Source organism: Lindgomyces ingoldianus (genome assembly GCF_010093535.1).
Source record: "Lindgomyces ingoldianus strain ATCC 200398 unplaced genomic scaffold BDR25scaffold_71, whole genome shotgun sequence".
Lineage (NCBI taxonomy): Eukaryota > Fungi > Ascomycota > Dothideomycetes > Pleosporales > Lindgomycetaceae > Lindgomyces > Lindgomyces ingoldianus.
Window position 1 is genome coordinate 88,423 of NW_022985232.1, and position 23,521 is coordinate 111,943.

Below are 23,521 nucleotides of genomic sequence, written 5' to 3' on the forward strand. Positions count from 1 at the left end.
AGCTGTCTACTATAAGCAGGTAATAGACCTTAGTTATACGCAATGTAGTTTAATTATTAAAGTGCTGAAGCTAGAAAAGACTAAGCTAGTTAGTTATCCAGCTATTATTACTTACTATTAGTGTCTAGTTACTAGGGATATTGCAATACTAGCTAGCTTAATGTAGCTTGCCTAGTAGGATAATAAGTAGGCGGAGCGCCTCGCTAGACGTGTTTATACACTTAATTATTATAACCTACTTTTAATTGCTAGGCTGTATAGCAGCTGCTGGCCTAACTCTATTAGTGCTAGTTACAACCTTATATATGTAACTAGTAACCCCTATTATAAACCTTATTTTATTAAAATTATAAGTATTATTATCTAGTATTTTATACACTTAATATATGTTATTTATAAGCTTAAACTAGGCTTTAAACTTAACTAAATCCTAATAGAGTGTGCGCTAAAAGTGCAGCTTTCTGTCCTACTTTATCTAGAGCTCTGCCTAAGTATTAATAAAGTGTGATACCTAGTTCTTGCCTACAGGCCTAGGTAGGGGATCCTGGCTATAAGCTTAGAGCAGGACGTCTGCTATTTAACGCATATTAATAATATAAGCTAGAAACTCTTATTAATTAAGGACTAGAATCTAGCAAATAAGAGACTACTTTTTAACAAGTAATAGCTTTTATTTCTTTACATTACCAGCAGCCTATAGGAGGGCGCCTATAAGGTAATTACAAAGCGTTAATTAAGGCGTATTATATAAGGTTAAAAAGTAATAAACTAATAAATTTTTATAGTTTTAGAGAATAAAGGTAGCTAGAACTAGTCTGCCTTCTTTTTGCGCTAATTAGAGCTGTTGTGGTGGTGGTAGAGGCATATTAGCTGATAGAGACGCGTCGATTTTGGTGGGGCTAGCGGATGAGTGGTGAAACACGTTAGGAAATTCTACTTAGTAAGCAATTCTATCTTTCTAAGTACTAAACAGAAATATTTAATTTTTTTAAACTATACAGCTGTACTAATAAATATATAATAGTAGTAGAATATTTAGCCTTTTACTTCTATTAGTAGCTAGCTTTAAAAAACTAATTTTTTAGCCGCTATTTTTTACTATAGTTTTAAATATACATTATAAATATTAAATATATAAACATAAACTATAGCTAGATAAACTGTCTTAGTGTAACTAACACTATAAATAAAAATATAATTTTATTTACAACTAACTAGACAATCTATATGCAAGATGCTTGTATCTAATTTTAATGCTTCTTCTTTATCTTTTTTACATGTAACGTATACTACAGGCGAGTTACTTACACATCTAAGTTAGTTACATTTGCTAAGACTCTACTAAACTACTTTTTTTTACACTAATGTATTCCTAACAACACTACTTAAATGTGCTAAAAAGATGTTAGATATAGCTTACACTTTAAGCTTTTAAATAAAATGTAACATTCTTAAAGTAACATGTTGCAGCTATATATAAAGTCTTTTAAAAAAAAATAATAAATAACTAATAACGTACCTAACAGGTTGGCCGGCCACACGGGTTGGCCGGCCACTTTTGCTAAGCCCCCACTAAACTCTACCTATCTACATAATGCCTTAACAACAACACTAGATTAAATCTTTTAAAGAACGTTAGATACAGCTTGCTCTTTAGGCTTTTAAATAAAACTTAAAACTCTCCTTGCAACGCGCTGCAGCTATCTATAATGTCTCTTACACAACACTAAGCAATTAACGCGCTAGACAGCCTTTACAAGCAGAATGCTAGCCTAAATTAAGAAATCTAACTAAGCTTAAGAAGAAAGTAGTTGTTAAGTACATACTTAAGCTTATTACACGCAGATTTCCCTCTAGGCTTACAGCTGTAGCTAATATAGCTAATTCCTTGCCTACAGAGCGCAATCTAGGCCAGGTTAGCTTAAACTAGACTAGTATGTAGGTTAAGCACTGCTCTAAGTTTATAATAAAGTTTAATTACAAGTATAATTATAAAAGAGCACTTTATAAGGATCTAGAGGTTATCTAGGGCTAGTTTTGCCTAGTAGCTAACATAAAAGCTAAGTACAGTATCTAGAATAAAGACAGGTATAACTTTAACAAGTTAAGCTTTATAATAAGCTAGATATTAACTAAAGCAGTTATTACAGCTTTAAAGAGACAAAGACAGCTAAAGGCAATATAGTAAAGTAATAAAAAGTAGACAACAGTTATCTAGGGCATTAACGCAATAAAGTAGGCTATAAGATTATAAAGCTTTAAGCAGTAAATAAGGCTGCTACATAATGTAAATTGCATAAAAAAAAGCAGATTTAGGCAAAAAAGACCTTAATAGTTAAGAATAGAGCTTGTCTAACTACTCTAAAGAAGTTTAGAGCGCGTAGTAATAGAAAGAAGCTAAAGACGCAGGTACACGCTAAAAAAGGTAAGCTAAGTTAAAGGCAATGCAGGCAGTGCAATTAGACTAGGCATAACTTATATACATGTAAGCAAGTAGCAGAAGTAGACTCTAAATAATATCTTATGTTGTATTACTCTATATAGGGCTAAAGTGGGCTGTTTTGCGAGAGAATAGGGTGGTTTTAGTAGGGGCTTGGCAAAAGTAGCCGGCCAACCCGTGTGGCCGGCCAACCTGTTAGGTACGTTATGCTAAATAACTTTTATAAGCTATTTCTACTACTAACTTATAAAGGCTAGGTAATAACAAGAAGCAGCTAATTATTAAGCACATACTTAAGCTATATGCATAAAGATTTTCCTTTTAGCTAGTAGCTATAGCTAATATAGCTAATTCTTTACACGCTAAGCATAATGTAGGCTATATTAGCATAAACTAGCTTAGTATGTTAGTAAAATATTATCTAAAGCTTAAAGTAAAGTTTAAGAGTAAGTGTAACTATAAAAAACCTTTTTATAAAAATTCTAAAGTAATTTAAAGCTAATTTAGCCTTATAAAGAATATTAAAGCTAAGTATAGCATCTAGAATAACAACACATATAACTTTAATAAGACAGGCTTTATAATAAACTAGATATTTACTAACTATACTTATACTTAAAACTTTACTTTAAGCTCTAAATAACACATTATAAATGTCCTAGACTAGTTTATGCTTAGTGTGTAAAAAATTAGCTATATTAGCTATAGCTGCTAGCTAAAAGGAAATCCTTACACATATAGCTTAAGTATATGCTTAATAATTACTTACTTTTTATTATTACCTAGCTTTTATATGTTAGCTGTAGAATTAGCTTATAAAAGTTATTTTGTATATTAGTTATTTATTTTCTTTTAAAAGACTTTATATATAGCTAACGCATATTACTTAAAAGTATTACATCTTGTTTAAAAGCCTAAAGTATAAGTAATATCTAACATTCTCTTAGCACATCTAAGTAGTGTTATTGGGAATGCATTAGTTGTAAGGAGTGGTGAGCGATTCGAATGTAAAGATGGGATGGTAAATAGCACGAATAGCACTGAGAGCAAGCTTTCGGAGAAAGATAGGAGTGTATTGTAAGAGAGACGAATCGCTGCCAAGCCTCGCTTGTCAGGATTCATATTATATACGAAGCACAGGTCATACGACCTCCAAACAGGTCAGGTGAGGCCATACTAGCCCGTTCTGGGACATCCGGCCTTACATTAGTGTAGAAAATATAGTTTAGTAGGGTTGTAGTAAAAGTAAGCAACTTAGATGTGTAAGCAACTTGCCTGTAGTGTACGTTAGCAGAATTTTAAGAACTGTAAAAGGTAGTAAAATTTAAATAAAATTTAAAACTTATAAAGTATATATAATAATTTATTAGAAATTAGTTTTCTAAAACTTTTCTTCTTATAAAATTCACTAAGAAAGTAGTTGCCTTTTAAAAGGCATTAAAAATGCAAGCAGCATTAAAAACTATAAAAAAAAAGTAGTTATAATTGCTTAGCAGCGTGTTAAGCAGTAGCTAGAGAGCAAAAGGCGTTAAAATGCAGGGCATCTCGATGTAAGCTAACAGCTGTAGCGCGCTATACACGCTGCAGAGAGCAGGGGCACCACAACTCATGTACGTGGTGGGTAGGATAATCTAGATCCTGTTTAACCTATGATTCATGTTAAGTAATTCTATTCTAATACGTTGTTAAACTGCTCGAGTACAATGATGTTGAAAGTTAGGTAGAGTTATATAAGAAAAGCGTTAGAATTAACTATAAGTATATTATGCACTATCTTTTAGTTGTAAATAAAATTGTCTTTTTATGTGTAGTGTTAGTTGTGCTTAGATTTTATCAGCTTCAGTAGTCTAGCGGCTTTAGTAGTAAAACACGTTATAAACCTTTATATATTTGCGAATACAAGTTGATATTCACTAGTAAGAGAATAAATTTGTATGAATCTTGCTTAATCTACATGGCATTTACTATAAATGAAAACCACGATAGTGCATTAGAGTAAAGCAAAGAAGCCTTAGCAGAAAGCTTAAATACGAGGAAGATAACAGTGTCTCGAAGCCACACGTACGATACGTGGATATGAAAAGAGAACCTCTCATAAATAATAAAGGAACAATTAAGGAAATGAAATTTGTGTTAACAACATTACGCTAGATGCCTCATCCTATTGCTGCTTGTAGCCCGACTCTTTAGCCGTCCAATTTTATGATCCGATTCTGTACAATCCATTCCCCTAGGTCAGTCATAGTTACACTCTCATCTAAAATCTTTAACAACGGGACGCTAGAGCCCAGCGTTGATATAATCCAGGATCGAAGCTCTACGGCAATTATGCTATCAATCCCATATTCAGCAACTGATTTAGATGTATCAATACTCTCAGACGGGACCATGAGAATGGTTGCAATTCGCTGCATAATAGCCTCAGCGACAATCGATATAGCATCCGTTATTTTCCCGTCTTTGAGTGCGCCGTCGACAACTGACACGATATCTGATATAGAGCCCACTTCACTACGTTGAGGTGGGGCCTTCACGGACTCCTGATCTAGCATCGCTCGGACAATGTGCACAAACTTTCTGTCCTTGCGCCACATTGGGGCTAGTGCCGTTTCCTCGTCAGATGGCTGTAGATTTTTGGCGAGCTTCATAGGATCAAAACATGTTGTGATCTGGGCTTCAGCCAGGGGATCGTAAGTATACCAGCTCTCGACGCATTTTGGTGGTTCCAAGAATGCGCCTTCCATCAACCTGAGAAGACCAACCTCGCCGGTGCTATACAGACCATTTCGGCGGAATGCATTATTCGCGGAGGCGACAGTACCCATCCCACCAATCTCAGTTATGGGGCCAAGGCCAATGGCGCATGCGGGAAGACCAAGCGATCGCCGGTAGCGAGAAAATGCGTCCTGGAAGCAATTTGCTGCGCAATATGCCGTCCCAGCGGGGAGTGCCAACACTGCCTGGAAGGAACTGGTCATAATGAAAAAGTCCAAGGGCAAGTCGTGCTCCAGAGAAGCCTCATGGAGGTTAATTGTACCAGTGACCTTCGCAGATAGTCCGAGTCTCCATTGGTCATAAGAAAGGCTTTCGAAATGTACGTCATTGAAAGAAACAGCCGCGTGGATGATTCCTCTGATTGGCCGCTGTGCCGGTGCTGTTGTAATGATAGCGTTAATTTCACTCTTCACAGTAACGTCACATCGAGTGAAGCGTATGCGGGCCTTCTCGGCTGGCAGGCCTTGGATGAAGGATTGATCTTCCGAGCTAGGGGCTCCGGAACGTGAGCCGACCACAAAGGATCTTGCGCCACGGTCAGCCATCCATTGGAGGATACACCGTCCAATTGCTCCAAGCCCACCGAAAATCAAATATTCTGCATCCGGATCAAACTGAGCTTTTGGTGTAACAGGGCGCATCTGATTCGAGTTAGTATACGGCAAAGCTACTCATGAGCAGAATGAAGCACGAGGAACCAGCCATACCTTTACCAGCGACTTCGGCTCCTCATATGTAACAATGATCTTTCCAATGTGCTTGCCTCTCGAGAAGTAGAGCAACGCTTTCTCTAGCTCCGAGACATCAAACGTTTTAAGAGGCGTAATTGGGTGGATGATGCCCATTCGAAGCATACCGTCGACTTCTTGCATCAATCTAGAAGGGTTAGTCTGACGTTGAATCATAAACATAGGAACCTGAAGTACGTACTGTGCGCAGAAGTTCCGGTCTTGAATATACATAGTATAAATATCAAACGAACAGAACGTAGCATTGCGAGCGAATACCTCCATGGCCATCATACCAGAATTCATGACGTCGAGTCGACCCACGTCTATGAAGCGACCCCGGGGAGCGATACAACGCCATGATTCGTGCATCATGTTGCCACTTGACAAGCTCAGAATGACATCGAACCCACTGCCCCCTGTAGCAGACATCAACTTGGAAAGATCTCCTTCTTCTCGGGATGAGAATATCCGGTTCTCGGGAATTTGAAAGTTTTCGGTGAGATATCGTGCTTTTTCGTCTGAGCCAACAGTGACATATATGTCCGCGTGAATATGCTGGGCGAGTTGGATTGCGGCAAGACCTACGCCTCCACTGGCTGACTGGATCAGAAGCCGTTCATTCGCATGTAACCGTGCCAGATGGTTGAGGGCATAAGTCGCAGTACAGAAGACCACAGGGATGGTGGCTAGCTCGGCCATAGTTAGACTAGGAACCGCCAATTGAAGCATGCACGATGGAACCCTTGTCACTGTGCCGAATTTGCCCCAGGCGAAACCGTAAACACGGTCGCCAGGGCTCAGGCCTTTGACCAACTTGCCACACCTTGCGACGATGCCAGCGCTTTCGAAGCTCAAGTCATCCATGTCAACCTTTCCCGTGGCAACTCCTAGATTTTTCCAGTTGAGGCCAGTCGCGCGCGTCTCTAATTCAATGTAATCGTCAGGCAGAGGACTGTTAAAAGAATCATCGCGCTTGAAGTATAGGGAGCTGAGAAGACCAGGCGCAGTGAAATCTGCAATAACGGGATATTTCTGATGAATGGGCTTATCAATTGGATCTAGAGGCATCGTATACATGGCTCGAAAGCGTGAGTTGAGGTCGTTATCCAATGTTAGCCGTGATATGTGAACGATACCATCATGAATTGCAAATTCTCTTTCGGGATCGCCAGAGTAGAGTTTCGCTTCCTGCGTAGTGATAGCTCGGGCGGCTTCCTCACAATCAATCCCTTTTTCAACATGGAAAATACCAAATCGAGATTCCGGATGCTCAGTATTAAGCATTCGTATGAGTCCTGTAGCGACTGCGGCCTCCGGTCCCTGACCCTTCAACAAGCCACCCGCGGTTAGCCAGAGTAGCGATGATGCAGATTGGACCACCTCCTTAATCGCATGGAATTCGGACTCCGAGCTGTCGGCTAGAGTATATGAATCTAGATCTGTAGCAACAATTATGCGACTATTTTTAGGGATCTGTGCATCCCCCAGCGTAATTAGGTTGGGGATAATGTTCTGATACTGCAGCTCTCTTGACAGAGCTTCTTGGAATAGACCAGGCTCTTGGCGGCAGACGACATACACGGCGTCATGGGCCCGTGTGGATGGTGCACCATTTTGAGATGGTGCGGCTGTTGTGACGATTGTGGATGCGATGTGATGTGGCGGATCATAATCGTCGAGTTCAATGTCGATACCGGTAAACCCCGAATCTTTCAACCTTTTCTGCCAGATTTCGGTACTGATAAATGGTAACCGCTCTTCCGTCCAAAAATTGGGGAATGTCCCAAAGGCCAACCCGTGACCTAGGGTCGGGCGCGTTGTCTCTATGAGAATCAGTCTCCCGCCAGGTTTCAATAATCTCCTGACGTGACGCAGGGTCAGCGCTACGTCTGGAGTTGCGTGAATGCACTGAGATGCAATAATCAGATCAAAATCTCTCTCAAATCCCTGCTCCTCGGGGTTCTTAGAGATGTCTAGTGCCTTGTAGAAAATGTCGCTAAACCTCGAAAACTCCGCTTGAGCAGACTCAAAGAAGCCACTGGATACATCAGTGAAGGTGTACGTGTGATATCGCTTCGTGCTCATATCAGCCCCTAGACTCCGCAGAGCAATGCGAGTTGCCCCCCCAGTGCCAGCGCCAATCTCGAGTATTTTCATACTTGGATCGGCGTGGGCCGCGAGATCCAAGATACGCTCCAGCTGAGTGTAAGCACCCACGATACCGAAGCTAGAGGTATAAAGTTCCTTCAATAGATTATCCTGGAGTGCAATTTCCATTGCCGTCGTCTTCCCCGTTAGGATATCTGAGATTTTGTCGAAGATTCGCTTCACATGTTTGATGTCGATTATATTTTCCAAGGGCAAACAAAGCTCATTGATAGCGGCTAGGCGGGTATTGCTGCACATAAGGCGGGATTCCTCGGCGTATGGTAGAGCAGTGGTAGCAGAATGATTTATCCAGTTAAGGAAGTGCTTGAGGTTGGTATCGGTAGGGTTCAGTGACCCACACTGCTCGGCAATGTGGACGATCATGTACATCGTGGTCTTGTCGATATCTTCAAAAGTTGTCTTTAGGTATTCTAGGGAAGTTGTGGGACCAAAAAGTGTTCTTGCTTGCTTATTCGAGAGCGCTGCAAGGTCGGGTTTCCAGACTAACCGTGTGTACTCATTTTCCTCCAGAAGTTGTTTTGCTGCGTCGCCCCCATTGTAGGCCACACATTTCATATTGTTGACCTCTACCTTTGGATCTCCGGACTGGGTTCTGAGTTGAATTGATACGAGCCCACCTCTCAGACCCTTACGATACCCAGTCGCAGAGGCATGACCCCATGCCTCAGAGGCTTTAGAAGGCCAAACGGTCATTTCCTCAATGTAGACAGGAACGTAGACATGATTGACTAGTTTACTATGACCACTGTAAGACGCAATGCATCCAAGCTGAAAGCATATATCCAGAGTGACAGGATGCATCGTATAGGATGATTCAGGTCCAGAGAAGGCTCTACGAACCGTGCCCAGATCCACTTTAGCCTGTGCAAAGTTCCCGCGCGCGTCGGATTGAAGGTCTGAGAGTCCTTGGAAGGACTGTCCGTAATCAAGGCCAAATTCTGTGAACTTTGTATACCAGTCTTGGGTATCGATGTGGCGCATGTTTGTTCGACTTTCCAGTGCCCGCATAGCTTGGCCAGATGATGAAATAACTGATATCATGCCGGCAGCATGTTCTGTCCAAATTCCATCCGCATTTACAGAGAACACTTGAAATTCGAGCCAATTAGGAAGTCCAGGATATGGTCCCAAAGCCAACATGACTTCCAAACCGTTTTCGTCATCTACCACCCGCATTGGTGATTTGATAAAGATATTTCGCAATTTGAAGCATGGGTCACTTGGAAGGCTTCTGGATTGGCTAAGAAATTGTGCGGCAGCCTCTATTGCGAGGCATGGGTATCCTGAGCCCGGAAAAACCGCGTTCGGGTGTAACTTGATGGAGTTAGCTACTCATCCTGGACCTTCAGAGACTGCAGCGAAGACATGAAGAGACAGCCGCTGAATATTGCTTACCTTGTGCTCGCCAACCCACGGAACATCCTTGATACGCAGAACGTTTCTCCATGTCGGGCGAGTTTTCGCGCAACCGGGCTGCATGACACCCAGTATGTCATGCCGAAGATACGGTCGCTGCTTGATTTCCCGCCCAATACGTGTCTCGTGGCATATCGGAGGCCCATAATTGTACCGATATGTCGGCATACCGGTGCACACGGAGCCATGAGAATACTTCACAAGGCCATTTTCTAAAACATCAACTGCATTGACGGCCACGAGATCAACCGGATAATTTAAGCAGAACAGTGACCCGCAGAGATCGAGGAGATTCCGCAAAGCGTCTTCATGTCTCTTCAACGTTGGTAAGTATACTGGCGTCTTTAAGCCATTCTGGAGCCCGGCGGCTGCAAATATTTGTTTCACGGGCGATTGAAGAGTTGAGTGGGGCCCAAGTTCAACCAGTATATCCACCCGGGTGTTTTGGTTCGAAATTATCTCTCCGACGGCCTTCGAGAACTGGACTGGGGATACTAGATTCTGGTGCCAATAAGCTGGGGTTACAGTAACACATTGGTGGTCCAATTTCTTAGATGGTGTTACAGATGAGATCCAGCTGCATCTAGAGCTCCGCTCGGCAGTTTTGGTAAGCCTGTGGCCTGAAATTTCTCGGAGCGTGCGATCGAGAAGGTTTTCATATTCCTCACCAACGGGGGCCATGTGATGAGAGTGATAAGCATTCCCGCCAGTATGGAGAAGGCGGGAAAACACCCCATCGGCTAAGAGTTTTTGATGCAGATCGGTAACCGATTCGGCATCTCCTGACAGGGTTACACTTCCTGGGGAATTGATGGCTGCAATTTTGACGGCGCCTTCCAGTTTTTCCTTTATGAAGGACAATGCAGCCTCCTCCGACAGGCCAACTGCTAACATCTTGCCCTCCCGGGTATTCTTAGTTATTGCCTTTCCGCGGCAGTATGCCGTGACAATAGCTTCGGGAAGCGTAAGAAATCCCGCCGCATATGCGGCCGCGATCTCTCCAGATGAGTGGCCAATAGCTACGTGCGGATTGATGCTCCAGGATTCAAGCAAGTCAAAAAGCGCAATCTGCAACGCCGTACAAACGGTTTGGGAGATCTCAGGATCCTGGACTGAAGTATCCGAAGACCCGCTGAGAATATCTTCAAGGCTCCAAATCGGGGCTAATGTCAATGATTTTAATATCAAGTCTTGTTGCTGGATTGAAGTCTTGAAAACTCTGTAGTCAAAAAGCTCTCGGCCCATGTCTTGGTATTGTGCGCCTTGACCTACGGGACAAAGGTTAGTATGAGCAATGAAAAGTGGAAGATCTAATTACCAGTGAATACGAAGCCAATTCTGGGGAATTGAGCGCTTGCGGCAAGGATAGACACATTTTCTGAAACTGCAAGACCACTTGCGGGTGATACTGACGATACTATGCATGTGGACTTGACGAGAAATTTCGACCTCCTTTTTGAGAGGGTATATGCAACATCTGCAAGGGGCAATCGGGAAATACACCCTTGAAGCGTCGATACATTTGCATCCAGAGCCCGGCGATCATGAGCGGAGAATGGAAGAATCACCAATCGCCGGGTTGTCGCTAGGTTAGGATGAACCCCGTTAGCAGAGCCATTGCGCTCTACGGGATGGCCTTTGGTGTCTCGGTTTGCTTGGTGACGAGAGTAATCGATGGGATTTTCCTCCGAATAGGATTCCCGTGTATGTGTCAGATCATGCATAACATCCGGATGGTCCATGATGCAGTGGGCATTTGCACCACCATAACCGAATGAGTTGACGCTGACCCTCTTGAGTAGCCCTTGAGGCCATGGCATTGTATTGGTCACGACCTGGACGCGAGCTTCACAAAAGTTGACTTTTTCTTTGTGTTAGAGGGCGTGGACTCGGAGATAGCAGAAATCACCTTCTGGAATACTTACTGTTCGGATTCAAGTTACGGACACCTATTGTCGGCGGAATCACCCCCTTCTCTAACGCCAGGATTGCCTTAATCACTCCTGACACACCACTAGCCGCTTCAGAATGCCCAAGATTTGTTTTAATCTAAGTTTGCTGTCAGAGGGTAGGGCGGCGTTGATGATGAAGCTGCTCTAGCATGCTTACCGAACCAATGAGGAGTGACGTATCAGGGCGATCCTTTCCAAAAACCTTCCCGATTGCGGCCACTTCTATCGGATCACCAACGGGTGTGCCAGTACCGTGACACTCGAAATAACCCGTAAACCGAGTGGGTAACGAGGCGCTATCGTAGGTATGGCGAATGAGCGCTTCTTGACCTTCAACGCTTGGGTGTGAGATACCAGCAGTCCGTCCATTACTGTAGGAGTTAGTGAGATGGCGTCAGTGCCCCAATGAAGGCGAAATTCAACTTACGAATTTATCCCTGTGGCACGAATAAGAGCCCGAAGAGGATATGCCCCCTCAACAGCGTCAGCGTACCTCTTCAGGTACAATGCGACAAACCCTTCGCCCCTGGCATATCCATCCGCAGACGCGTCGAATGTGTGGCAAGCAGAAGTTGGTGATAAGGCGCCAAACGTAGTCATGAGCCGTTGCATCTCTGGCGACATGATCAAATTGCTTCCACCAACGATTGCGGCGTCACAATCGCCGTTCCTGAGTGCATTGACAGCCAAGTGAAGAGCGTACATGGACGAAGAGCAGGCCGTGTCAACGGTCAGACTATAAAAAGATTAGTTGAAGGCGACAATGGGTGGCAATCAGCCTTCTTATTGTGGCATGGTGGGTTATTACCTTGGACCTCGCAAGTTAAAGACATAGTTAATCCGATTACTTAATATACTAGAACTTGCTCCGGTCGAGGAATATGGAGGGGCGAAGTCGATATCGTACATCTCTTGCAGATGATGATCGCCATTGAAATTTCCAACGAACACTCCTGTCCGAGATCCAGAAAATTTATCCCAGGGTTCACCAGCACCCTCAAAGGCCTCGTAGGCAACCTCAAGCATTTTACGATGGGCGGGATCCATAGTTAGGACCTCCGCAGGGCTTATCCCAAAGAATACATGATCGAATAGTCTAGGGTCTTCATCCAGTAAGTGAGCTCCTCGAGAAGGGACACTGCCTGGCCGCTGAGGGTTTGGATGATAGTAGCCATCTAGATTTAGTTTATCTAATCCGAAATCGCGATATCCAGAGCGCCCCTCCTCGAGGAGGTCCCAAAGATCTGACGGCGTTGAAACACCTCCCGGTAATCGGCAGCCTGACAGACACGTCAGCCAAAGGAGTTAATAAAGATGAGAGAGAGGATTTCTACCCATCCCCACCACTGCTATGGGCTCCGGCAGTGTGCGTAAGGGAATCGCATCGAGGGAAGCCGGGGCCTTCTGTTGACCTGGCCCGAGATTTTCTAAGCTATTGTGGATTTGTGGGCCGGCCATGGTAGTAGATTGGAGAAAGTGGAGAAGTTCGATGTTCAACTTTCAAGACGAGCGACCGGAGCTGACCGCTGAGAGCGCTACAAACCCTGTGTTCAACTTATATCATGAGCACCCTCCACAACTATGCAGCTTCCTAGAAACCTGGCAAGCCAACTGTGACACGAGTACTACACATATCTGAAAATACTGTTTGCTCGTTGGCGCACCCCTACACAAGAAGTACCACACTCCGGAGCTACCACAGAGAGATTGTGGAGATGTGTGGCCCAAAACCGGCCATATCCACCGATATTCCGAATGTTTCAAAGTCCAGCAAGCAAGATAGCCAATTATCATGCATTTTCCTGCCTACATGAAAGCTGGGATACATTTCTTTCACCCTTTCATCGACGGCTAAATAAGCGCCTTTCAAGAGGATTCTCCACAAAGCAGCCCAATAGGCGTGATGCGAGACGGCGTGATAATGATGAATAGCTCCCTACTAGATGTAGATACTCTGCAAGGTTCCGGATTTAGGATCTAAACGATAGGATTCGATGGTTGAATCATCAAATCCTTCGGGGTCATGGTTTGCAGCTCGGTGACTCTTTGATTGATTGATCAACTGTCCATTCAGAATGAGTTAAATTATCATGCAGTTGGATTGCCGTATCAGCTTCGGTGATATTTCCTCATTCCGCAGACCTGGCAACTCGGGGTAATATTTGTGCGGTGACATCGTGAAACCTGTCAGGAAGGCGATAGTGAAGAAGACCTTTGACACTCCAATGTTGTGAGACTGGTAGCAATAATGGAACCATATCGACGAAGGGTGGATATTGATACATTATTAAAGTAGAGAGGCCATTAGGATACGCATAGTGTGAACTGCAAGTATTGAGGTGTTGAGGCCCAATTTGTGGGTGTGAGTGCCAAGCCTTTTTGCGCCCTCCTCTGGACAATGCGTACCGATGCGTATTTCGCAGGGTCGGAACTGTTCCATTCGTTTCGTTCCGTTCCCTGCAGGGAAATCAGCCTCACCCCGGCCACGCTAGCAACCCGCTTTTTATCCCAGACAGCCGCTCCCAAATCCCACTCCCGCTCCCGCTGCCGTCGTATCTGCAACAAAGTATTGGGTAAAGATCCTCTAAACTGGGGACGAGATCCGCACCTTCTCGCTCTCCTAGGTCGCCCTACGTTCAGAAACGAGTGTTTCAATCAGCAACCAATGAGCACCAACGGGCCCCACACCTGGCCTTGCTCGTGGTCTTTCGGTCTCCGAAAGAGATCTGTTCGAATCCTTCAAATGACTTTCACGAACCTCTGTATGCCTTGTTCCTAGCCCAGCCATCTAATCTATGCCCTCGACAAGGCAGTAAGACCTCTTATCAATCTTTACATAGCAAACGTAACGCTGCGTCGGACTTGAACGACATCAGAATACCCATGGCGAACGGGCGGTCCCAAGCCAGACTTGAAACGAGAGAAAAGAGAGACTACTACACCACTCCAGGGGCCTTCCCTTGCCGTCGCAATCTACATATTCGGCTTTCAACTCCATAATTTAGGCCAGTGCGAGAATCTCTCTCACAAATTCCCTTCTTCTGACCATTTCATATTCCTATTTTGGCGACGACGTCTGCAACATGCTGGACTTGTGGTCTTCAATTCAGAACCACTCTTCGGATGCATACCAAAGCGCTATTGTTCTCACGGTCCTGACCTCTGTGGCAGTCGTTCTCCGCCTTTGGACCAAAGCACGAACGAACGCTAGGCTGGGCTGGGACGATGCTTTGCTCGTTGTCGCCATGATCTTATGGTACGGGCAAACCGCCTGTGAACTCTATGGTAAACTATTTCCTCCCTACGTATTATCCTTTCGCTTTTGTTAATCGTCCCGACAGCTATCACTGTAGTGCGCCGTGCCAAAAGCCTATTGGACCCCAATATCATGGAGTTCCTAAAGGTAGGTCGTGTCTAATTTCTCACACCCTCTTAGTCTAGCCCTGACAAGTGATTGGTATAGATGGCGTATATTGCAGGAGAGATATACCCTCCGCTCACACTCACTATTAAGCTGTCCCTGCTACTCTTCTACCGACGGATTTTTCCAATCCAAAACTTTGAAAAAATGGTCACGATTGCTGCCGTCATTGTTATTCTCTGGTTCATTCCAGGGTTTTTGGGGGAAACATTTCTGTGCTGGCCAATTGACGTTATGTGGACAGATTTCGCACACGCAGCCGAAAAGTGCGGAGATTATGGCCTCTTCTTCGCGATTATGATCAGCTTCGAGATAGTGATAGACTTTCTCATACTAGTATTGCCGATTGCACAGGTTCTTCAACTTCAGATGAGCTGGAATAGTCGAGCAACGCTAGCAGGTATCTTCATGCTTGGTGGCTTGTAAGTTCTCTTCACTCAATAATCTTCAGGGACACGCCCTTTCTAAGAGTATCCTAGCTCGATCGTAACCAATATCCTCCGCATCGCCTTCTCCTATCGAAAAGGTGAACAATTCATCGATCTGATACAAGACATGGTATGGATCAATATCCATTGTGCCACGGCTATCCTGTGCATATGTCTCCCGACATACAGGCCGCTCGCACGGGCAGGCGCTACATTCATCTCCTCCAACATCAGAAAGATATATGGTTCTGGTGTCGGCTCAAAACAGTCTGGTGCATCGTCTCTCCCACATTCCAGGAAGGAATATTCTTCCTTTCCTGGTGAATCATCTCATCAAAGCGTTCACAAAAGTGCCGGCAGTTCTGAGGGACCCGTCGGGCCATTTGACGATGACATTCACCTAGTTAAGATGCCCAGAGGAATTGAGACGCGGGCGGAATACGAATTTCATGGAGAGAAGGAAGGACATGAGCGGTGGAACGACAGGAAGGGAAAGAAGGACATCACCGTTTGTCGCACAGTCGACATCGTGTAATGCTCAGTTGAGTTTTGCGCTAGGGAGTCCTAGCCTTCTGAAAGCTTCGCTATCCAACCTCTTCTTGTCAGAACGCAAAGTCATGTTTGGTGTTAGGCGCATCACAAGTTTGAGTCCGTATCCATATCCATCGCTTAATGATGAAGCCGATATAAATGAATGAAAACAATAGGTCCAAAAAGAATCCATTCCCTTTCCCCACCTATCCCTTTGACAGCATTTGGGCTTGGCTCTTGCTGATAACAGGCTTCCTACACAATCATTTCAATTATAGAATGACTCGGTTAATGGTCGGTGCTCGCCAAATTAATATTTCGTTTGCCACCAAGGGAGGACGAAAGATTACAAGCCAATATAGATAATAAAGACACTCCGTCCTGAGATACGAAGGACAAATATACTCGAAGTAGTTGAAGTACTCTTTAACGAGCATATCTGATCATCTAACCACCTTCTTTGCGAAAGCGTCCAAGGCATTGAAGACTTCTCGTGGCTTCTCCAGTTGCAACCAATGTCCGCACCCAGTTAATTCCTGTACCTCTACGCTCGGCAAATAACCTTCCTGCCTTCCCTGCTCTGCTGACTGGCGCGCCAGCTCTGGACGAGTCACCACGTCTCCATCAGCAATCAGAAATAGTACTGGCCGTGAGATGATGAGGTTCTCTGGAGGAATTTGCGAATAATTGGGCACATCAATGTTTCTTATCGAGGCTTTATACCAGTTGAGAGGCCCTACATATCCTCCATTTCGGAGAATTGCATTGTGGGTGTCAACTTCAGGCTTTGACAGCCACGACGGTCGCCCGACCTTTCGGTCGCTGGTTACCCACGCCCTTGCTTTTCCATACGGACATAGATCAGTTTTCCATATCTCATAATTATTCGGATAGCTCAAAGCGGTCATTGATTCGCTCTATGTTGCCGTTAGCTCTAAGAAAGGACGAAATGGGTGAGTGGGCCGCAGGGCTTCTTTACATGTCTGTCGCAGAGCTCAGCGGCGTCGGATTCATTAAAGAATTGCCAATATCCAAATACCGGGTACCCAAACAGGCTCTCTGTGAAAGAGTTGAATGCGTCTGTAACTTATTGTAAGGCCATGTGATTTGAGCGTGGGTTAGGTGCACTTGCCAAGGTCAAATGTTCCGGGGGGTGTGTACGGAACGGCCATGAAAACCAAAGCCGATAGTCGTTCAGGGTACCGGTTTGCGAGCATCCCGAGGATACCACAGCCCCTGGGCGCAAAATTAGCCTGCTGGTGGGAGGCGGGTTTACGGTAACACCACCCGGATATGATAAAACGTAACATACCAGTCATGGCCAACAGCGACAACGTTGGATATTCCTTCATGTTCAAGAAGTTTCGCGATATGTGCAGCCATTCTCCAGACCGAATACTCCTCAACTCCAGGAGGCTTATCTGTATTTCCATAGCCTAGCAGGTCTGGTGCAATAACGCCATACCCTGCGTCGCTGAGGTCGCGGATCTGATTTCGCCAGTCGTAGCTGGCACTGGGGAACCCATGAAGCAGAAGGAATGTAGGCTTTCGTGGGCGTGCAGGGTGCACCACGTAAGAATACGTTGGGCCTCCAGGAATGGTGAAGTGTTTGCAGTTGGGAAAAGGTTGCAAAGCCATAATGAGTTGGGTGAAGAGAAGGCTGGTGAGACACAAACACGCATACCGCGTGATGATGTTAAGAAACTTCATCCTGAGTGCCAATCAGAGGTGTTAAAGCCTGAAACATCTAGGATTCCCTGAACAATAAGGGGTCCCTATGATTTATATTAAATATCCATCCGTCTGTCTCTTCACTTATGCATTAGGTGCCAATATTAAGTAACACCAAACTCAAGGGAATATCCGAAGCGCCGCCATTGCCCGCTGTTGGTGTTAGTAGTGTTATTGAGGCTTGTTTCTTACACTGACTGCGGAATGATCTTGCGTATCGGACTTCGACGACTCGCGCGCGCCAATAGGCCATTCGAGTTGAAAATTTGCGTTAGGTGGTGAGCTATGGCGACTTGTGTATGCTTGGTGTTGTATTTCGACGGCCTATGCATTGACGGCGTTTGCCTCTAACTTCTCGTGCATGGATGGCGCGTGTCCGGTGCACATGTATGAACTAGACACCGCGGTTGCGTTCGTGTTGGGGCCAGTACCTTGTATTTGGACAGCCCCACAGGGTGCAGGATTTATGGAAGTATCGAAAGCAGAGATGCCCTTTTAGCGAGGTGCATGAAGGCGGAAGCGCCAAGTACAATAAGATTTCATATATCTCTTTTCTAGAAAAATACATGCAAAACGTAGAGAAATTGTTTCACTTCCCGAAATACCAGAATTCCTAGAAAGAGAACCGTTTCTTAGGAAAGTCACACAAGGATTGTTATTGTGCATTATGTTGTCCCCCCTCTCACTATATGACCGAATGGCTGAAGTGAACATCGAGAACGTCCATAGTCCCGCCTTTGTAAACACTCATAATCTGAGCAGACGACACAGTAGTCAGTGCGATCGCAAGTGTGCAGGCTATTTTAACGATAAACGTACCCCAAACCACTCATCAGTCATTTCCAGCAAGATCCGGGAAGTCACTTTCGGTCCTCTACTTCACTCTGAATGCTACTATCACCAACATATCTCTCTATATTTGTGTTTTCTCTGCGCTTCTTGACACTCTGCATGGTCCCCAGGTTATTGTATCATTAATTAAAGCGGGGGACCAAGACTGAGTTTTTCTAACGCTAGGGGAGCCTGAAGGGTTGCGGTACATTCACCATCTCTCCAGTTATAAAATCAGGGTGGTATGAAATGGGCACCTATGTCAACCACTCGCTGAGATTTGAAGAGCCTTGTGTTCATTCTTAAGGAATCATGTCCCTGGTTGTACCTTAACGATAATTGTCAAAGTTGGAAAGGCCTTCAAATGTGTATTCGGAATAATGACCTCCATATGTTGTTACATTCAACATGTCCGAGAGAGACCCGGGTTGACATGTCCACGTCCACCAACTATATCCACCACTTCCCCGTTTTTCATTCCTTCCCAATCACAGCAGTCTCGGATCCGAGGTTTAGCGATCCACTGTAATGGCGTCAGTCCATCGTACCACGGATCCCAATACCAGATACCACTCACCCTTGGTAATTCCTGCCACTGTGGACTCGAATAGTGCCGCTAGAGTAAGTTTTTCCTTATAGATCTTGAAAAGTGGTACGCTGTATCTCTTCTCAAATGGGATTTTCACTGAAGTCTCTCTACCAAGCCCCTTCGAGATAGAGATCGCTGTATCCCCAATTGCTTTGGACATCTCGCCGCCTAAGTAAGCAGGGGCCGCCTTCAACTGGCAATCCTTCGAAAGAATAGTGTTGGTATTTATGTTAGTAAAGGTGGCATTTATGACTTCGCCAATGACGTGGCCGTGCCGAGCACCCTGATGATCTATCGCACGCCGAGGGGTCAAGTCCTGCCTTTTCCGGGAGGCGAAAAGTTAGTGACTCAATCACCAATACTGTATCAAAGATGCCGAATCCTGGAGCTAATTTATACGCTGCTATGCAGGTCATAATGAGTAGAGAGAGTACAGTCTAGTTGGATTTTCGGATTATTGGTGAGAAACAATACGTCGCCAGCCGCCTCATTGAGCCTGTCTCGGAGCGCATGGTTATGAGGAGGATATTTCGGGACAATTGGTTGAGAAATTTGGTTTGGGGTTGTTGAATTGGACAAGATCGTAATTAGGAAGGGAAGTCATAGGTGGGGGCACTTAGATTGGGAAAGTGGCCACAAAGCTGTTCAATTACCTGGATTATCATTCAAACAACCAAATCACGAGAAGGAAACTTCGAGGATCCAATAGCCAAAAATTTTGCATCATCTCCAGAGTCTAGATGGGTCGACAAAAGTAGGAACGTGCACGCTTGGGGAGTCGGGAACTCGTGTCAGCGTGGAGAGAAGGATACAGCCATAATATTGAAAGGATTTACCCCATGTGATCCAACACGCAATGGAAATGTACGCCAGCGCGGGGACATCCTTGTCTCAGCCTTACAAGGTAATTATCCGAATCACCCCGGCACATTGGCACAGGTGGTATACGCTTCAAAATCGTGTCTGTTGTGGTAACTTCCGCTTATTCACTTCACGGAGCTCTCCTGCTCGGGCTCCGCACCGCCGTGCAGCCGTGCCTCATAATCCAGCGCACGGCCCATCTGACACACAGTCAACTCAAAACTTGTACATCTTTAACACAGTATAACAGCACAAATATACAGGTTATAGAGGCTACGCTAGATCTGTTAATTTTGCCAAAGGCTGGTAAAAACTAAATTAAACAAAGACTGCTAAAAAACATGCAGTATTACTTATAAAGAGTTGTTGATACACTTTTAAAGAGAATAACTTGTTTATACGAAGAAAATTCAACAACTTTGTAACCCTGTTTAAAAACTTTAGCCTTATGACATAGCACTAGTAGATAGATAAGTCTTATAAAACGTAGGACCAGAGGCTAATCAATATTTTAAAACCTTGCTAACTAACCAGCCTTCCCTACCAGCCTTTGCCGTCATGGAAACGCGTCCGCACTGCGTTCCTACGGGAACTATCACTCAAGCGACTTTAACATCTTTAACCTATAGGTCTGGTTGGATGAGGGCTATTTAGGGGAGTGTGCTGCTTTGGAAGACAACATGACACCGCCGAAGCCAAAAAGCGAGGATAATACGGTATTGACCTAGCTACGAGCCGCGTTGAATGCAATCCATGTCCCAAACATACCGACCCGCCGATCTCGTTCACGGTTTGGATTTGCGCTCGTACAATTGAAACATCAAACACCAGGAATCCACATGTTCACATGAACATACGCACGACCTTGCCCATACTTCAGAATCGAGGGAAAGGTATACGACAAGGAATAAATTCCATTCAAACTGTAACACATTAGTAAAACTTCTACATGGACGGAATATCAGCGATTGCCTTCAGTCATGCTTCGAACAGGATACGATTAGAGAAATATCGGATCCTGCTGCAAAGCGCACCTCTAGCCCAAGTCCGGCAGCGATAACCATTACCCCAGCAATTCGGTGTCCAAAGCCACCCCTGCCTGAAGGATCCAAACGGATCACGGACCGCGGATTGCACCCATTATCTATTCGAACTGCACAGTGTTATCTTTACACAGAAGGATTTAGTGTACCTGAAGGCAACATCTCACCTTCTCCATAACCGGCTATAGTGGATTCCTAGGTATTCCTGCACACACGGCGGACGCAATCAGATTTGGGGATTCTAAGAAAGGACACCGCTTAGCGAAGAAGACCGTGCGGCGTTTTTACGTGTAAAAAACACCGAATTGCGAGACTTAAAGGCCAGGTCCTTAGAATAGTCGGCCGCAGGTGCAAGGTATCATATATACTATTCGGCACGCGAATAGCTGTTGGTTGATTATTCGTACCCTTTCGTCGGAGTGGTGCGGAGTCCTCTCTTCATATTAGACACTGTTATTCGTAATATATTATTAGCAAATTACGTAAAGTAAAATTACAGCAACTTAATAGTAGTAGTCTAAAGCAACCTATGCAGATTTGTAATATTTACGTAGATTCTTTTAGCACCTTTAAAATGTTTTTAGTATTATATTAGCATCTATTTAAATCTTAATGCTTATAAAGCTAATATAATTCTGTTAAAACTACTGTAACACTACCTTAGATTAGAGCAGTTATTAAATAATAAATAAAAAGCCTAGCACTATGTTTTATACACAAGTAAACCCTCTAAGTAAGGAGACTAGTAAACTCTGCAAAAAATATTTATACAACAATAATGCATAATATTTTAACTATATTATATAAAGTACGTTACAAGCAAGTTGCTTACACAAGTAAGTTACTTACTTTTGCTAAGACTCTACTAAACTACTTTTTCTATACTAATGCATTTCTAACAACACTACTTAGACGTGCTAAAAGGATATTAAATATAGCTTACACTTTAGGCTTTTAAATAAAACGCAACACTTTTAAAATAACATGCTATAGCTATATATAAAGTCTTTTAAAAGATAATAAATAACTTATATACTAAATAAGTTTTATAAGCTAATTCTATAGCTAACTTATAAAAGCTAAGTAATAATAAAAAGTAAGTAATTATTAAGCCTATGCTTAAGCTATATGCGCTAGGATTTTCCTCTTAGCTAGTAGCTGTAGCTAATATAGCTAATTCTTTACACGCTAAGCATAATCTAGGCTATGTTAGCATAAACTAGCTTAGTATGTTTATAAAGTGTTATTTAAAGCTTAAAGTAAAGTTTAAGTGTAAGTATAACTATAAAAAAGCATTTTATAACAATTCTAAAGTAATTTAAAGCTATTTTAGCCTTATAAAAAATATTAAAGCTAAGTATAGTATCTAGAATAATAGCATGTATGACTTTAAAAAAAATAGGCTTTATAATAAGCTAAATATCTACTAACTATACTGTTGCATACAGCTATCCGTCTATATATATCCTTCTGCTGTGCTAGCTAGAAGGTTAACCTTTTAGCAAAACGCAACATATACTTATACCTAAAACTTTACTTTAAGATTTAAATAACACTTTATAAACATACTAGGCTAGTTTATGCTAATAGAGCCTAGATTATACTTAGTGTGTAAAGAATTAGCTATATTAGCTATAGCTACTAGCTAAGAGGAAAATTCTTACATATAGCTTAAGCATAAGCTTAATGATTACTTACTTTTTATTATTACTTAGCCTTTATAAGTTTGCTATAGAATTAGTCTATATAAGTTATTTAGTATATAAGTTATTTATTATTTTTTAAAAGACTTTATATATAGCTGTAGCATGTTATTTTAAAAGTATTATGTTTTATTTAAAAGCTAAAAGTGTAAGCTATATCTAATGTTCTTTTAGCACGTCTAAGTAGTGTTGTTAGAAATGCATTAGTGTAAGAAAAGTAGTTTAGTAAGGTTTTAGCAAAAGCAAGCAACTTAGGTGTGTAAGCAACTAGCCTGTAACGTACGTTAGTAATAGGTAACTTATAACGTAAACTATTACTAAGCTAGACAAAATCTTAGCGAAACTAACACTAGACTAGCTTAATAAAAATGTAAAATTATCTCTATATATCAACTCTACTACTTACACTAGTTTAATTGTGCATATAATGCTGCTATAACTTATAGTGTACTATTTTAGCAGCTTTAAGAATAGTTTTACAAAATAATATTTTAATATAAAATATAACTTAATAGATTTAAACTTAGTATAACTAAAAAGTAGATAATTATATAACATTAAATATTACTAGCTAGATAAAGATTTTAGTGTAACTAATACTATAAGTAAAAACATAATTTTATTTATAGCTAACTAAAGAACCTGTATGCAATGTGCTGATATCTAATTCTAATACTTTTTCTCTATTCTTTTTATATGTGCAAGTGTTATGCCTAGTCTTTCTATATTTTTGGCAGCGCTGTTAGCTTAGTAGAGCTGTTAGCTTAGTAGAGCTAGTATTTGCAATAGTCACACGATAGTTGAGTGCGTCGTCACCATGGTCGGATGCGTTGTCACCATGGTCGGATGCGTCGCCACCATAGTTGTATGCATCTCACCATAGTCTATGATGCTAAGACT

General features: G+C 43.1%; 4 protein-coding genes across 4 annotated transcripts; 2 read left to right on the forward strand and 2 right to left on the reverse strand.

The window, feature by feature from the left end:
- Positions 1-4,626: 4,626 nt before the first annotated feature.
- BDR25DRAFT_386117 (polyketide synthase) lies at positions 4,627-12,941 on the reverse strand (the record flags this gene model as incomplete). Its single annotated transcript, XM_033697983.1, has 10 exons — positions 4,627-5,856; positions 5,923-6,091; positions 6,146-9,429; positions 9,511-10,799; positions 10,850-11,392; positions 11,457-11,580; positions 11,641-11,854; positions 11,911-12,219; positions 12,292-12,763; positions 12,818-12,941. The coding sequence occupies 10 exons, from the start codon at positions 12,939-12,941 to the stop codon at positions 4,627-4,629; spliced, it is 7,758 nt and encodes a 2,585-aa protein (XP_033539640.1).
- Positions 12,942-14,991: 2,050 nt separating this feature from the next.
- BDR25DRAFT_152969 (uncharacterized protein) lies at positions 14,992-15,528 on the forward strand (the record flags this gene model as incomplete). Its single annotated transcript, XM_033683928.1, has 2 exons — positions 14,992-15,326; positions 15,384-15,528. Coding segments are annotated over 2 exons (480 nt in total), but the record flags the coding sequence as incomplete, so codon positions are not given.
- A 778-nt stretch (positions 15,529-16,306) lies between these two features.
- Positions 16,307-17,501, reverse strand: BDR25DRAFT_330047 (alpha/beta-hydrolase; the record flags this gene model as incomplete). Its single annotated transcript, XM_033692497.1, has 4 exons — positions 16,307-16,780; positions 16,843-16,943; positions 16,996-17,099; positions 17,176-17,501. The coding sequence occupies 4 exons, from the start codon at positions 17,499-17,501 to the stop codon at positions 16,307-16,309; spliced, it is 1,005 nt and encodes a 334-aa protein (XP_033539642.1).
- A 454-nt stretch (positions 17,502-17,955) lies between these two features.
- On the forward strand, positions 17,956-20,488 carry BDR25DRAFT_363539 (uncharacterized protein; the record flags this gene model as incomplete). The annotated part of the gene is made up of 16 exons (XM_033696749.1): positions 17,956-18,021; positions 18,056-18,120; positions 18,174-18,322; positions 18,354-18,548; positions 18,597-18,667; positions 18,712-18,818; positions 18,847-19,035; positions 19,076-19,186; positions 19,231-19,285; positions 19,321-19,425; positions 19,456-19,569; positions 19,595-19,620; positions 19,656-19,758; positions 19,810-19,878; positions 19,910-20,100; positions 20,410-20,488. The coding sequence occupies 16 exons, from the start codon at positions 17,956-17,958 to the stop codon at positions 20,486-20,488; spliced, it is 1,695 nt and encodes a 564-aa protein (XP_033539643.1).
- Positions 20,489-23,521: the final 3,033 nt, after the last annotated feature.